At 37.1% G+C, this 16524-nt stretch overlaps 1 protein-coding gene across 1 annotated transcript; it reads right to left on the bottom strand.

The window, feature by feature from the left end:
• Positions 1 to 6: 6 nt before the first annotated feature.
• On the bottom strand, positions 7 to 15367 carry LOC139948939 (cilia- and flagella-associated protein 69-like). The gene is made up of 24 exons (XM_071947313.1): positions 15046 to 15367; positions 14337 to 14399; positions 13661 to 13726; positions 13318 to 13427; positions 12857 to 12933; positions 12124 to 12296; positions 11500 to 11660; positions 10785 to 10880; positions 9832 to 9897; positions 9281 to 9341; positions 8391 to 8483; positions 8169 to 8246; positions 7465 to 7684; positions 6898 to 7062; positions 6170 to 6285; positions 5401 to 5601; positions 4585 to 4777; positions 3902 to 4039; positions 3332 to 3480; positions 2818 to 2943; positions 2178 to 2264; positions 1717 to 1781; positions 1353 to 1395; positions 7 to 853 (listed from the first exon to the last, which is right to left on the bottom strand). Exons 1-24 carry the CDS (start codon positions 15124 to 15126, stop codon positions 713 to 715), a joined length of 2769 nt encoding a protein of 922 aa, XP_071803414.1. The 5' UTR covers positions 15127 to 15367; the 3' UTR covers positions 7 to 712.
• Between the last annotated feature and the right edge of the window lie 1157 nt (positions 15368 to 16524).

The following is a 16524-nucleotide window of genomic DNA, read 5'->3' as shown; positions in this document are numbered from 1 at the left end:
AGGCCCAGCTTTTTCAAAATTCTTTATAAGAAATAATAAATAAATCTTTCTCACCAAACAAAATGTATTTTTGCTGATTTGTGTTGCCTCTGTAAAACCAAAAGCCAAAAGTATTTCCTGAGTAATATTGCCCTCGCATGATAAAGACAATATGGGAAGCATGTACGATTGATGACACTTTTTGAGTCTATAAAAAGATCGTACTTGTACAACCTTGGCACTCAAAAAGTTCACAGACCCCTTAAAAATTGTCTTCCAATCTTCAAACTAGTTCAGTGCATGTCAACAGAGCAAACATTATGAATCTAGATAGTAGTTTAGTGGATAATATGAACTACAAGCCCTTCCATGAACAAAAACGTACAGAGATAAGCTTATTTGCCATAAAAAAATGGGACTAAGGGCCTTGTCACACAAGGCAACTTTTACAAGCAACCAACTACGGTGCTTGCTACAGGACTACTTTGGTAGCGCATGGGTCACTTTTCGAACAATGTGTTAAGATCCCCAAGAAAAATATATGAACATTCAAATGTGAATGGATTCTCTTCTTTGAGATTGCCTGGAACTGGTTGCCTGTAAATTACCTCGTGTGACATGCCTTCAAGTTTAAAAAGAGGCTGTAATAGGACATCATCCCTACAGTGCATGCCTTTGAAACTGAAAAAAAAAAAAATGTTTTAGTAAGACTGTTATGCCACGGAATGGCGAGCTAAGACACAAATATTGGTGTGTGGTCCTTCATCGTAACCCTGTTGGTCATCTCTCTATCGTTCTGTTGACCAAGGAGGGTTGGTCCACCGGTCAGCTCCAACGGAGTGCTGTCAATATTGATATGACGACTCTGAAATGTCTGCAAAGTAAAAAAATACACAACATTGTTAAAAAATCAAATAATAAACCACAAGTAAAGCTAAATGGGTAAAATTTTAAATGATTTTTGCTTGCATACAGAGTAGCTAAGTACAACAAAATTAGGCATACCAGAGCAAAGTTTCCAGCTAAACCACCATGTGATATGTACAAATAGTAGCTGGTATCCAGCTCATTTTTGCTGAAGACGAGCAAAGTATACTGATTGAAACGTTGAGACCAAACTGGCTCTTTTCAGAGCCATCACTCAATCATAAGAGATGTACACAAGGTTGACCTTGCAAGTTTACTATTTATTTATAGTTCCTTCTTATTTCTCCACACCATGCAAAGCTTCAAACAATACTTAGCAGACCATTGTTAAGCACTATTTTCTACTAAAAGCAGCTCTAAGAAATTGGGCCCAGGACTTTTACCTTGATTAGACAATCTTAAAGGCTTAAGAATATTGTCATCAAGGATTATTATTTCACACTTACCGTTGTTTGAAGTTCGGCTAAATCCGTCTTGTGGAAAGTATCCCTGTAAACAAATAGAAAAATCATTTAATGATAAAATAAAGTTCCAAACTCAATTTAAAGTTTGTCTCAATGCAACCAAAGTCATCATTAGGAAACTTGTGGGTACAACCATCTTTGGAGGAATTATGGCTCTGAAACTCATCTTCTAAAAAAGATTTTTAAAATGGTTGAACCGAACAGTTTACTAGCCATGGTTACTTCTCACTATTCCACACCATCACTTAAAGTCACAATAATGTTTTTGATCTGTGTTGTGATAGAACAAGACATTATTTTAGGCTCAGTGAAGACCCAACAACTAAAAAAAGAGGAAACTACTTACGATTCCAGAAATTCTGTCTGTATCCTGGACGCTGTGATGCTCAGGTCTTGACTCGTCTTTGCAGCCTGTAAACACAAAAGTAGAATAACGGTTTAAATAAAGATATCGTTGACTCAGTATTAATTGTAATTTTTATATTTATAATCATTAAAGGACCTCTTAATGAAAAAGTGTGTACAAATTTGAAAAATCCAAATCTTTAATTACAAATAAAATTCTCACTTAGAAAATTACTATTTTTTGAAGGCAAACATTTACTTCAGGTCAAACCAACTCCATTTACCAGAAGCACCAAATTATACAAAAGCAATTTAATCAAATTGATACAAACTGCACCAATGTCGTTTGAGTCCTGACCTAAAAATCATCCAGAAAACATTTCTCACGCAACCTTGAGGTGGAGGAACTGAATTTTGTTGTGTTTGGGGGGGGGGGGGTAAGGAAAGTTAGTGGAGCTCTACCTTAAGCATAGAGTAGTTTGACGTGCGAGCAATGTAGGTATTCCACCTCTTTATAGACTTCTCTTTCTGGCGATGGTTCTCCCGAATCTGTAAAGTCAAATAATTTTAACATTTATATCAATGTGTCTTAGCAGAATAAAACTTGGTGGAGTTAAATTCAAGTATAACCCATGGCCGAATTGGGACCTTTAACATCCTCATGCGCGTTTTTTTTTTTTTCAAATATCATTTTGTGTATTCATAATCGTAGAAACCAAAGTTTGCATTAGACAGATTTACTTTAACAGCATCAGGCTGGCTCAGTGGTATCTGTTTCTGCTTTTTACCTGTGTGGACCCTGGTTTGAATCCCACCACAGACCGAGCCTTGCATTTGGGTTTTCAGACACTACCCTATCGGGTGGAGGAGTTCTCTCCATTTAAGGTTTCCCTAGCTCCCACATCTAACACTGAACATTTCTAAAATAAGCAAGGTTTGCGGTGACGCTTATGTGAAAATTTCTTCTCATTTCCTATTCACCATCCTGTTAATGGCGCTTGCACTGTTGGATGTGTATTAAATAAATGCATAAATAAAGGAATGACATTCTTTTCCTTTGATGTACAGGATTTCATATGGTCAACCTAATAGCAGTACGTACCTCAGCATACATCTCTTGTTCTTCCAGTAAATCTTGCTGTTGCTGTGATTCAAGGAAGTCAACCTGTGTGTCCGCCACGTTGATTGCCAGCTCCTCTGTGGCTTTATTGATGATTGACAAAGCTTCCTGGAGGCAAAAAATATAACAGTTGATGTATCAGGCCTGAGGGTGTATAAGTTACCTTACTAGAGTTAAATACATAGGTTTGTAGTTGGTTTCCTCTACTGCCAGGACTGCATCCAACAAAACTAATCACCAACCACCGTACCTGATCTGGGGTGACAAGACGGACCAAAACCAAGACCGAGACCAGCTTGTCTGAGACAGAGACCAGACCTTCCGAGATCGAGACTTTTGCAGTCTGAGACCGAGACGAGAACCGAGACACCAAGGTCTCGAGACGGTCTCAAGACTGAGACCAGGTTGAGACCTACAACACTGATACATAGGTTTATAGTTGGTTTCCTCTACTGCCAGGATTGAGTCCAACAAAACTAATCACCAAATAGCGTACCTGATCTGGGGTGACAGGGCGTACCCCTTCTTGCTCCAGCTCGGATGTAATCTCCTTCCAGACCTCTCCTTGTTTGAAGTCAAGATACTTCTCTATGATACACAAGGTTACTTGGTCTGGTGTAGACAAGGTAGGGTGATCTTCAAAACCTACAAGATTATCAAAATAGATGAAAATAAGCTGGTAATAATTGCACATGTTCATAAATGAATGAGGAAATTGCGTTACTTTATGTTCCTAAAATACAGTAAGAGAGGTTTAAAGGCAATATATAACTATGGCTTTTTAAATCGTTCAATTGTTTTAATCCTATTTAAATGAAGATGTAAACCATAAAAATTAATTTCAAGAGGTGGTCGCAATTTTGAGATAAAGCTGAAACTCCAGACAGGAAGAATAATTCCTAATTCCTAATCTGAGAAGCATTAGACGATATTAAGGCTTCACAGATTACGCTGCTGTAGACTTCTAACCAAAGTTGTTCATTGCCATAGAGTGACTACCAAATGTATACCTTCCCTTTAATGTTCCCTTAATAAGAGTAATTTTAAACAACCATCAATTTCTTACCAATTTTACAGAAGAGGGCATAGACTTTGGCCCTCATATTCTCACAGACATCTACAATGGCTTGACTGCGTGAGTTTGCTGGAAGTGGAACGATACCAGCTTCATCTTGGACTGCTCCCATCAATGGTTTCTTAGTATCTACAACAAGAACAGAAATAAGAAACAATCATCTTAAGATTCTTGGGCTGTGAGCTCATTTTCTTGAAAGTTGCTTCAAACACTGCCTTAAAGTATGATCAAAATTTGTGGAAATCTGAAAATCTGTTCGCTTTTTGATAATGAACAGTATTTCAGCTGCAACATAATCAGGGAGATTTTCAACTTTGTTCAGAACATTGAAAGATTTTGCTTGTTTAGCTTTTGTATCTCCTGTATCAATGCATTGTTTGTTTGTATCGGTATTTACACATGTATATGTTGGCTTTCGTAAAGCGCGCGCTCCGGTCTTACTGGGGCGCTATTAAAATGCCTGTGTAGAATGTAAAGATTGCTTTATTTTTATGGAATTCTCTGCAGAATCAGTGAGAGTTTGCAGCTCTACATTTCCATAGCCTATATAATATTCCATTGATAATAATGGTGGCTTCATATATAGCACACGTACCCATCACTCAGTGACGCACATTCATTGTCACTCAATAACATTGATGTCATTGATGATATCGATAAGATTGAATCCTTACCTGCGATGGTTCCATTCTGTTCTCTTGGAACACCGAGTGTTTGTTCCTCTTGCTTCCAGATCTTAATAAGTAACGTTGCCACTGTGGTGTCTTTATTGCTACGCCAGGCCAGCATATGAGCCACTGTCTTAGCATTCTCACACAGATCCAAGAGACAACCAAGGATCAAGTTGTGCATATTAGCAGAGCAAGACTGTATGAGAAATTAAGTAGAAGATTTATTAATATTTTTATTTTGTTGCTAATGAAATAAATTGATTTTTTTTTTTCAATAGGCCACTGTGAAAGTTGTACTCAGACCAGCTCATCTGAGGAAACATTTCAGCAGCTGATAATCTAAAATAAAAAAGTTAACATTCCTTGTTAACAAAAACAGGGGTATGTTTTCGCGTTTGTAACCAATAACTGTTTCAGTCATTTGTCAGTGATTAACCCATGGGCAATTCAACTGAAACAATTATTGGTCACAACTGCGAAACACACCCCAGCAACAATTTCTTCATGTGTATACATTTAGTGATAACCGAATAACTGTTTATGGAATGAGCACAAGTATTTGAAGTTGTATGTTGTACAATAAAAGTTTCTCAAGCAATTGAACTATGTTGTATGTAGTATGGGCGCAGAGTAATAACCCAAACACAGTGATCGACTTCAACATTGTTATTTTACAAATCTATGTTCTTATATACACTTCAGAATCACTAATCTGATACACTATTAAAGTCATGCATTGCAGGCCATACACAAACAAGATCATGTTTGTCAAATAAAAGTATAGATTGCGACAAATTATCTCAATCATTTATGTCTTACCTCCAGTAAATCCAACAAGTAGAAGACACCTTGACCTTCAAGAAACATATCCTCATTAAGATAAGCTCCAACAACGCAGCACCAGATGGCATCTACAGTAGAAAGCATCATGCGATGATAACCAAGACCTCGACAAAGCTTCTTAGGATCAGTCATCAAATACTTCAGAACTACCTTGACTCCTGTCTCTCCAAACAGCTCCTGTTATAAAACAAAATCATTTTATTTCCTCCACTTTCTCTTGTGGTTTAGTACTTGATATATTTTTTTAAACAGTTAAATAATCTCTCCCCTCAAAGGTTTTAACATCGACTTTTATGGTGCCTGTTGGTCATTTGCGGCCGCTATAAGCATTTTTGCCACTGTGGTCTCTAAGGGGTTAACCAGAGAAGACATCCAGGGCCCAACTTCATGGCTCTGCTTACCGCCAAATTCTGCGCTTACGATCATGATTGCCCGCTTACGTGCCAGCGCCAAATTTCAGCGCTAGCCCGTAAAATACGCTTGCCGTAAGCACAGAATATCCTGCTTCCGTAAGCGCCGATTCTGTGCTTACGGTAAGCAGAGCCATGAAATGGGGCCCAGATGTTTCTTACCTTCCGATGAACATCTCCTTCGGATTCAAATTCAGATTATCATCTTTACTTTGACCTTTTTGGTTGACTGAAAGTATGTAAAATCTTGTGGCCATTTGCAGCCGCTATGGGCATTATTGGCCGCTATGGTCTTTAAGGGGTTAACCAGAGAAGAAGTCTAAAAGGTTTCTTACCTTCCGATGAACATCTCCTTCAGAAACTGCTGAGATGATTGACAGCATATCAGACTGCATCTCTACATCGATCACATCATCTTCAGTTACAGAATGACTGGCACTTAATAAGATATCTACAAAACACAACAACAATTCAGAGTTTACTTATTTTACTGCAGTCACTGATGTAGTTAAATAATTATAAAAAATAATGGCTTCTTGTACAGCGCTCATATTCGCCACCCAGTGACGCTCAGAGCGCTTTAACATTCAGTATTTCCCTGTACAGTATTATGGAGCTACGTTAATAGCACCGTGCAATGGTTTACAAGGTGCTGTGGCCATAGAGTTATATATAAGAACTAGAGGGCGCACTGGCCTCGATACGCAGCGCGGTTAAGTTGACATAACAGCATTGCATAACGCTATCATAACACACACACCAACGTGTATTTCACATTTAAGGGGCAAACAAAGTTCATCTTACAAAATGGCGCGTGTGTCTCCATGCGGTCCCGTCGCGTTTGTTCACGCAGCATCACCAGTGTGCCCTCTAAATCTCATATATAACTCTATAGCTGTGGCACAATATGCAACTAATCAAACCAGGAACACATACATGAGATGAAGACTAAATACTCCACCCATATTGTTAATACGTAATTAATCTTTTATCCATCCTTTAAATGCCGCTTGTGCTTTTGAATGTTGAATGAAATCAAATAAGATAAAATAAAGTATCTTACCAAGACATTGATTAATAGCTCCTTGATCTACAAAGTCTTGTAAAACGGAAGACTCCCCCAGGCTAACAATACTCCTCATCAGATGAAGACAGAATCTCATCTGGGCTCGTTTGTTACCTCGGCCTCCGTAACCATGGAAAGCATTACCATGACCAGCAAAATCCTCTGAGAAAATAAATCAAGAAATAGCCACAAATAATCAACATTCCCTCAAAACAAAACTACAAATGGAATTCTTTTGATAATGAGACTCCACAAATGTCATACACCACTTGGGGATGCAGATGTTTTTAAATTATGCTGAAGTTTGACAAAGGCAAATATTGAATTGGTTAAAATTGATGAGGAATTTTGTAGCATTTTGTTCACACAATCACAAAAATGCATCCCTGTGGAGCTTTCTTTTATTCTCTCCTTTGTCCCTGCACTTAACAGTTTCCCATAGACTTGTAAACAAATATCCTTGAGGTGGAGCACCCCAGTCTTTAAAATTTCCACGTGGAGATTTTTATATTTTGTCCTTGGTCTCCATAACATATCTAAGATGTCCCCTTGTCAGCCCCTCACCTTTTCCGACACACCATTCCAAGAGTAATAGCAGTCTAGTATTTCCTTGACATGTCATGTAGTCTTGCACACACAGGGGTGCAATGGTACACAGCGCACTCATAGCATGAAGCTGAATCTCCTCAAGCTGACTAGGACTCCATTCCTGAGGCTGTGAGACATTCTCGTTGCCTCGGACGTAAGAGAAGAGGGCAAGGAGGATATGACCTTCAGAAAGGAGCTGGAAAGGAAAGAAGAAATTATATCAAGATGTTGTGTTTAATAGATAAAATTTGCATTGGGGACAATGAATCTTAATTTTGTTTTTACCCATATATGTTGTATACATCAAAATGTTGAGTTGTTAACTACCGGTAGAAAATAATGGGCCAGTATTCAAAAGCAAAATTTGATAACTAGGCATTGCAGTAAGTTTTGTGTGCACATTCAGGAACATTACAGGAAAAATACACCCTCATGCCACACACCAAAGAAAAAAATTACATATTGACTCATGTTTACAATTTCCTCTTAACCTAGAGCTCATTTAATGCCTACGGGTCTGTGTGCACATTTTAAGATTGTGGAAGAAGTACCCTTGTTCCATTAAATATTTGTAAGATCTTAATAAAGCGTCCTCTGTTTTGCACATATAGGCTCCTGCATTATAAGCTTTACTTGTAGTGTTCTTTTTTCTTATTATTGTCTCAAGATATTCAACTTACAGGAATCATTGAGATATCTTTTGACAAGACTACGATGATGTTGATCAGTAGTTTCTTCAACTCGAAATCTTCAATACTCTGTGGAAATGAAAGCGAAAGAAAAAAGTTAAATCACAGAATCTGTACTTAGCTAGCGATTAAGGAAAGACAAATGGCTTCTTACATCCATTTATCACAACTCAAGACACAAAAGTAGATTGAGGAGGGTTTGAAGCTACTTACTGTGCCAAGTTTCAGATGTCTAACCAGGGCATTATGGCTTCGTACTTCTTGAAATGTTGCAAAGAGAATAAGCTGCTTGGCAAAACCTGTCTCCTGTGAAACAATAAAGACAAGAAAGTTTTACTCTTAAAGAGTTTAGAAACTTGAGTTAAAATGCTCCAGTTGGATTTGAGCTCTTAGTCATCAGGCATTGAACTTCGCTACTGAAGGGCAAGCAATTTTCCTCTGACAAGGGGCACTTTTGTGCGGAAAAACACACATTTGTAATGGAACTTTGCAAAAGGCACCACAGCAAAAGCATAGGGCACCATGGCAAATTGTTGTGGGTGCCGTGGGTTACTTTGAGGCTTGTGTCATTGAAACAAAGCGTATTAAAGCAAAGATGTGAAGCATCGGAGTGAGAGTCAATCCTAACTACCGTTCTCAAGATAAGTTTGTTAGTATCTTTGGGAGATATTGAATAGTAACATCTGACTTGTACACAGGGGAATGTGTTATTGGTTTTAATTAGACATTTTTGTTTAAAAGCAGTGGACACTATTGGTAGTTACTCCAAATAATTTTTTAGCATCAAATACAACATTGTGAGAAACAGCTCCCTCTGCAGTAAAGGAGTTTTCGAGAAAGAAGCAAATTCTCAATAAAATAATTGAATTTGATTTTGAGACCTCAATATCAGATTTTGAGGTCTCGAAATTAACCATCTGAAAGCACACAACTTGTGCAACAATGGCATTTTTTCTTCAATTATTCTCTTGCAACTTCGACAACCAATTGAGCTGAAATTTTCACAGATTTGTTATTATATGTGTATGTTGAGATACACCAAGTGAAAGGACTGGTCTTTGACAATTACCAACAGTGTCCAGTATCTTTAAATGATTACTTACAATGAATGGCGCTTGATCACAGACAGTAGCAACTAAAGTAGTAATGACTAACAAGTCATTCCTGTATGAGTAGAAGAAGTAAAAACAGGTGATCAATTACAGGAAAGATCTGCCCTTGGATTTATTTTCTCAGGACTGGGGATCGGGCAAAAGTGACGAGTTTACAGTGCTTAAAAACATTGATGTAAGTGCAAAACCAAATTATATTCCAGATAGGTCTTGGGTTCCAAACCCCACTTGGGTGATATGCCTGTGGATTTCTTTTACTCGGGACTCGAGAAAAGGGACCAGTATACTGTGCTTAAAAACATTGTTGTAAGGCAAACCAAATAATATACTAGATACATGTATACATGTAAGTCGTGGATTCGAAACCCATCCGAGTAATTTGCCTGTGAATTTTTTATCAGGACTCGGAGAAAGTACTGAGTATACAACTTACACACATTGGTGTATGGGCAAAATTATACCTTAAAGTTTTAATCACATTTAAAATAGGAACCCAAGTGTCTATCTAGGTCCTTCCAGAATAAATCAATCTACAATCTTACCTTAATTGCCGATCAAAGTGACTGAAACCAGACGTCATTTGCTGTGAGAATGCCTCTTGAAGTGCTCTATAAATAAATAAATAAATAAAAAAAATTAAAATGAAAAACCTTGATCTTGAAAAAAGCTCCACATATTAAACAAGGTCAAAAGAACCATACTTTGTAATAAACATCAGGTGAATTTTTCTCAAACAAATAACACTGCCATCAAAGGAACTTGTTGGAGTGTTTTAAATTTGCTTTTCAGTAACACCATGTGCATCTGTACTTGCTGGGTAGATCATGTTCTATGGAGAACTTGTCTTACTATACACTCTATTACAGTCAAGTACATTTTTCGGAGTTCAGAAGACTTCTCTACTACGTCGGAGTAGAGTGTTATCGATAATGATTGCATCTTAATCTAGGTCCGTGGAGATATCCTTGTTAATTTTGGTTTAACCTTTACATCAAGAAAAAAAGCACAGGCATCTTTATACCGAGCACAAGGTGCTAACACACATCGGTGTAAGGGTAAAACCAAACTTGAAGGAACGTTACAGAATTGGTAAGAAACAAAAATTGTGAAGATCACAGATTTACATAAAACTTACACGGTCTCATGATGATGATAGTAGAAAACATCCCTTGAAATATTTCTGTCTGAAATTTCATATTTGATGAGAAATAAATAATCTAATTTTGCGTTTTGAGTTTATCGCTCAGTTTTATTCATTTTTGTTTTGGCATCGATGCAATGCAAAATATGTAATCGGTTTTTCACTATTCTCTCGTGACCCAGATGGCCGATGGATCTCAAAATTCTACAGGTTTGTCAGTTTATGTATATGGTGAATTACATAGAGAGCTTACACAGCCAGCAACTTTTTTGCTAGCAAAACCAATTCTGTAATGTTCCTTTAATATTCTTTATCCCCCGATGCAAATTCAACATATATAAGATACATCCTTACTTGATGCAGACGAATGAACTGAGTTGCCTGGCAACCTCCTCCTTATCTCCATTCTCGAGAAGATTCCATAAGATCTCAATGGAACGGAATAATAACCTGAGGATAAACAAACATTAAGACATTAGAAAGTTTTTTAGAAAGATATCATTAAAGAAGTCAATTCCAGTGAAAATTATTCAAACACATTTAATGTATGTTGACTATTTCTACCTGAATGCTTCTATTACACGAGTGAACAAGATGTAACTTTTTGTTCAAACAGAGTTTTTGTAAATATGCAATGATCTGTATAGCTTGAGTGCAAGTAATCACTTTTGCCTCTTCTCAATTAAAAGGGAAGGTATATCACTCTTAAATTAAATGGCAATATAACCTTACTTGGTTAGTTAGAAGTACAGCAGTTTTTGATAGTATAAAGCATTTTAAGAATCATTTCACTTTGAAGTAATGTGGTTATGGAAAAAGACATATCAGTTTTTGTTCCCCATTTGAGAAACGATAATGTCGGAAATTTTTCTCAGATTGTGTATTCCAATTACGAACTATTTTTCCTATGGTTTATGGTTTATGGTTTATGGTTTATAAACCACTCCGGATTTTCAGCTGTATCTCAATATCATCTTTTGAAATAAAATGTTCACAAGTTAGTTTGTCTACACCTTTAGGATTAAAACAAGCAACGATTTAAAAAACCAAACGTTCCCTTTAAACTAACCTGCCACTAGGTTCAGGGTCATTCATCCGACTGCAGATACGACTAGCAGCTTCGGCAGCGAGCATCTTGTCACAGTTAGGACCCGAGAATGCTGATAGATTCTGCAGTAGATCTAAGATATGTAGCTTAACATCAATGTCTTGTTCCAATAGGGCTAGAGACTGAGGAGGAAAAGATCAAGAGAAATAAGAGTGAAAAATACTGATAAAAACTTGAATAAATTTTCTTTTAGCGTACACTTCTTTCTTAGCTTGTTGTTAATCATTATGAAACAAATCTGCTGCATACACGAGATTTTGGCTCCAGCTCAAAAGCTGCGGTCACTTTCACAAAGTGCCACGATTGATCTTAACCCATATCTGCCTAACTAGGGGAACTTCCCATTAGCCAAAAACTCTGCTAGCGTCTTGCTATGGAAAAACCCAGTAAGTATACAAGAGCATACTAAAAAGGACCTATGGTATAAATGCACAACAAAAACATCTAATGACCCAACATTTCAATCCTAGCAGACTCTTTCTAAAAGGTTAAAAAAAATTGAGAAAGACTCTGCTAGGGTCGAAACATCAGACCATTTCTTAAATTCTTGTTGGTTGCCCTTAAACCAACTTAAATAAATCTTACCTTAACGAGCGTCTCAGCTACATCACTCTTCTCCACCATTGCCATGTTGTAGGCCCTGGAGGCAGCTTGATGATCTTGAACATCTTGCTTCGGCAACTCATTACAGAAGATGCTAAGAAGAGACGAAGCTAATTGAAGACGTATCTCCTTGCTTGGAACTCGCATAAGATAACCTAAAGTACAGTTCAAATAATAACTATCAAATACTAGCTATAAAGTACTAGAACTCCTAGCGATAGTTTGTTCTACATAAATCACAAGAAGAAAAAAGAATACTTTAAAGCCCGGTTCATACTTCCTGCGAATGCGATACAAATTTTGAGGCCACAAATTTGCAATGAACAATTCGCATCAGTTGAAATGTGCTAAACTCAGCAAAAAAACAGGGATGTTACTTTCTACATTTGTATCGCATTCTTAGGTAAGCACCGAGCTAAGTCAAAGAAGATGCCCAAATTCCATTTCCTTAGGCAAAGCAACTAGCAACAAATAGACTTGGAGATGGTTATCCAAGGCGGCCAAGGAATACCTTGCCCTAACAGCTAAGTAAGGGGTGTAAGCTGACCTTCCTCAGATAAAGAAAACAAGGACTTTATAAACAACTTTGTGATGATCTTCATCTTTCCTGAGTACGAATTCACACATAAGTAAAATTGCTAAGCTTGATTAACTACTTGATATTCCATAAGTAGGTAGTGGAGTAAGCTGAATATATACACAGAAAAGTCCTTACCCAATTGCGAAATGGATTCCACGACAATCTGGGTGTAAGCGGTGCCATCAGACGTTTTCTCTTTCAGGAAGGGAAGGCTATAAAATCAAATTAAAATTGGAAGTAAACAAACATTTTAATAACAATCAATACAGACATGCGACTGTAACTTCACCCAAAAAGAGAAAATTAAAGAAATTCAATGATTTTGTATAGTATTTTCCAATTTTGAATGGTAAAACTGAGAAATCAGCAGATCCAAGGAAAAGTTGCATGCCTGTCATCAACATGTCTTTGACGGTAGGAAAACGGGTGAAATCTATGACTGAGTTATAAAACATAACATTGGTAGAAGAAGGTATAGTAAATCAAATTGCACAAAACATCAATTATATTTACTCTCCACAGCTATTAACACTTAAAAAATATCTCAAATTATAAAAGACAAGAGTAAAAAGCCTCAACAAAAACAAACAACAAACCTTGCTATCTTAAGAATGGCCAGCATCGGCTTTGTGTAGATTGGATGCTCATTGACTCGATCAGCGCAGACGTTAAGAATCTTGAACACTTGTACCAGATCTTTCATCAGCTATTGGAAGTGCAGTCAAAGATCGTAACTCTTTCAACAATATTATATTTTATTCTTATATTTTTATTCTTGTAACGGTTGTTTGTGTTTTCCCATCTAGGTATAATAATGTCTAATACATGATTGTAAAACTTCAAAAATAAAATGTTTTCCTCTGGGACAATACAACAAAAATAAAACATTAAATATTGGTTTCAAGTTATGAATGCAAAACATGATCAAGGTAAGGATACAAATCCAGCTTGGTAGTGTCGAATCAGCTTCTGCAATGAATTCAGATGTCTCTCAAATAATGTTGCCTGCAAAATAAAACCCAGTAAAAGTCAGGAAACAATTATTGTTATGTTATTGCAGTTGGTCAAATTTAAGAAATGGGCCTAAGTCTGGTTCATACTTCACAACAAATGGAATGTGAAACAAATAGTAGGCACTGTGACGCTGAGAAAGTTGCTTTGCTTTCGCAGTATGATTGAACCTGGCTCGCTTTTTGATTATAAAATCAGTTTTTAACTCCAATGCAAAACTATTATCTAATAAATCTTTGCGGTATCTGGTCCTCACACATTATCTGAACTGCCTTTAGCCACCGGGCTAGCTCGGTGGTCTAGTTGTAAGACATTTGATCTAGGAATGCAAAGGTTGTGGGTTTGAATCCCACTCGAGTGATTTGCCTGTAGAATTTTGTTTTCAAAGAACTTGGGAAAGCACCCAGAGTTTAAATAGTGCTTAATACACAACAGTATAAGGGGAAAAACAAATTATAAAACCAGTCTGAAAATGTTGGCAAAATCTTATTCATCGACGCCTACATTTCCTGGACCATCATTTTGCTTTTAATTTTTGTTTACAGTAACTAACATTTTACCAAACCTTGATGAATTGGATTCTGGGTTCCCAACAGTAACTTACCGAGTGAGGATCTGTCAGAAGTTTGATCACTTTGCTGTAGTTGACTGCTTGAATCTTAACACCCTATTCAATAATCACAATGAGCGCAACAAATTTAGTCAAAAAACATCATATTTTTTTATGAACAATAATAAATAAATACAAATCATGACTAAATTTTAACCAAAAATAGGCCCCTACAATTGCGTGGCAGTATGATCAGAATGACTATAATTATAAAAATAAGTGAGATAGGTCTACATTGCAGTTGACATGATTGACAATGACATTATTCAATGAATTGATTGTGAGAATGACTTATGTAAACAGTTACAGTCCAGTTCAAAAAAACTCCAAGGCAAGAAGGGAGAGGAAAAATTTTCATCATTCATTTTATTCATTACAATTTTACTTTTGTTTGTTTAAAATAAAGAAGAAAAAAAAAGAAAATGTTAATGAACAAATATCAAACTCTTAAGAAGAAACTTGGTCCTGCACATGGGAACGGAATTGCAAATTGGATCGACTGTGCTGAAGTGATTGTTGTCTAAAAAGTGAAAACTAAATGTCTGTTGGTCAGTGTTGCTTGTTCGTTGACGTTGGATTGGATGGAAGGAATTTTTTTTACTTTATGTTTAAATTTTTATGAAGGAAATCGTATCACAGCTTTTCCAAAATTTCAATTTCTTGTAAATTTAAGAACTGTTTACAATAATTGAGGAACACGTACCTTTTTGGTAGCAATGTCATCATCTCGAATGACATGTTTTACAACCGGGACAGGCGGTCTCTGTACGGCACCAGTCGCCATTGCAAACTCGCACTCTCTCAGACTCTCGGTCGGAGTCTCTCACACACACGAAGTTCAAAACTTTCGGTAACGATTACGACAAGCAAATAAAATAAATCAACTATTTTATAAATGAAGTACCACCGATAATATTACATCATGTCATTACTGTTTGTCGGTGATATTAATGTCATTTAATGAAATGCAGACCAAAACTCGCACCGAAAACTTAGTTCCCAAATCATTTCAGTCGCCATTTTGATTAGAGGTTGCTAAGGAAAATAACCGCTGGTACCCGCAATATCTTTGGCACCCGTCTTGGCACGTTGGCAGTGAATAAACATACGTGGTGTAGATTACCAACTAAACTGATACGAATGTTCACAGCTAGACTTCGCACACGAATATTAGTACGTATTTAATTTTCACGGCTTGGTATCTGACTAAACAACTTTGTTACCGCATCTGCATATTTCTTCAGAGTTGCAAACAATTATAAACAAACCCACCCCAAACACAAAACAACAACAACAACAACAACAACAACAACAACAACAACAACAACAACAACAACAACAACACCCACACCCACACACACACTAAATCAATCGAATAAACGAAAATAAACATGGGGATTTTTCATAAAGTTAAACTTTGACAACACCTACAAAACTGCATAATGTTACGGAATAATGAGCACTAGTTGACTAATTTTAAACATCTCTACAAGCACTAATTGATTACAATACATTATTTTAAGGCACTTAAAACATAAAGAGAAACAATTGCCTTCGGATCTGGGAACTTTTTAAAAAAGAAAGTTTTGAAATTAACAATGCTAGTTGGGACGAGTTGTTAAAGTAGTTGGCTACAAATACATTTTAAGGCCTAGGGACCTATCATGCAAATATAGGCCCTATCCCTCGAAAAGTGAAGATTTCCCGGTTTGAGGCCTACTTCGCACCGGGTCCGAGCTAGACGTGACTCAAGTCCCAATCCCATGCCAGCGCAGAAAACTATTGCTTTATTGTGATCTGCTACTGGTGTCAGATGCAATTTTGTCCGCCATGCAATACGGTCCGCTCCGGACACTTTTGCATATGCAATCGTGTCCGGGGCTATGCAAAAACCGTCCGGTGGACATGTACATGACTGTACATGTACATGTATGTGCGCGCACATGCGAGCGTGCATGCACTATACGTATGCAGGATGAATATTCACGTATTATGATTGCAGCGAATACCCAAACGGCCGAACATTTCCCATGTGATTCATGACTTTCACTGAGCTTGTAAAAAACATGGCGAACGTGTTCCGTCGACCACAATAGGGCGTTTGATTTACTGCAAAGACAGTTTTGCACGGGGCGGACACAACTGCATATGCAAATGTGTCCGGGCGGACACAATTGCATTA

This window comes from Asterias amurensis, chromosome 16 (assembly GCF_032118995.1).
Source record: "Asterias amurensis chromosome 16, ASM3211899v1".
In the NCBI taxonomy this organism is placed as follows: Eukaryota; Metazoa; Echinodermata; class Asteroidea; order Forcipulatida; family Asteriidae; genus Asterias; species Asterias amurensis.
This window is presented reverse-complemented; position numbering and strand designations above follow the sequence as displayed.

Bases quoted from the DNA above. Each gene is read 5' to 3' on its own strand.
- LOC139948939 (XM_071947313.1), bottom strand. From the start codon at position 15,126: ATGGCGACTGGTGCCGTACAGAGACCGCCTGTCCCGGTTGTAAAACAT. The intron at 13,727-14,336 runs GTAAGTTACTGT...TTTATTTTGCAG, and splicing joins TTCTGACAGATCCTCACTCG to GCAACATTATTTGAGAGACA. The intron at 11,661-12,123 runs GTAAGATTTATT...TTTCCTCCTCAG, and splicing joins TAGCTGAGACGCTCGTTAAG to TCTCTAGCCCTATTGGAACA.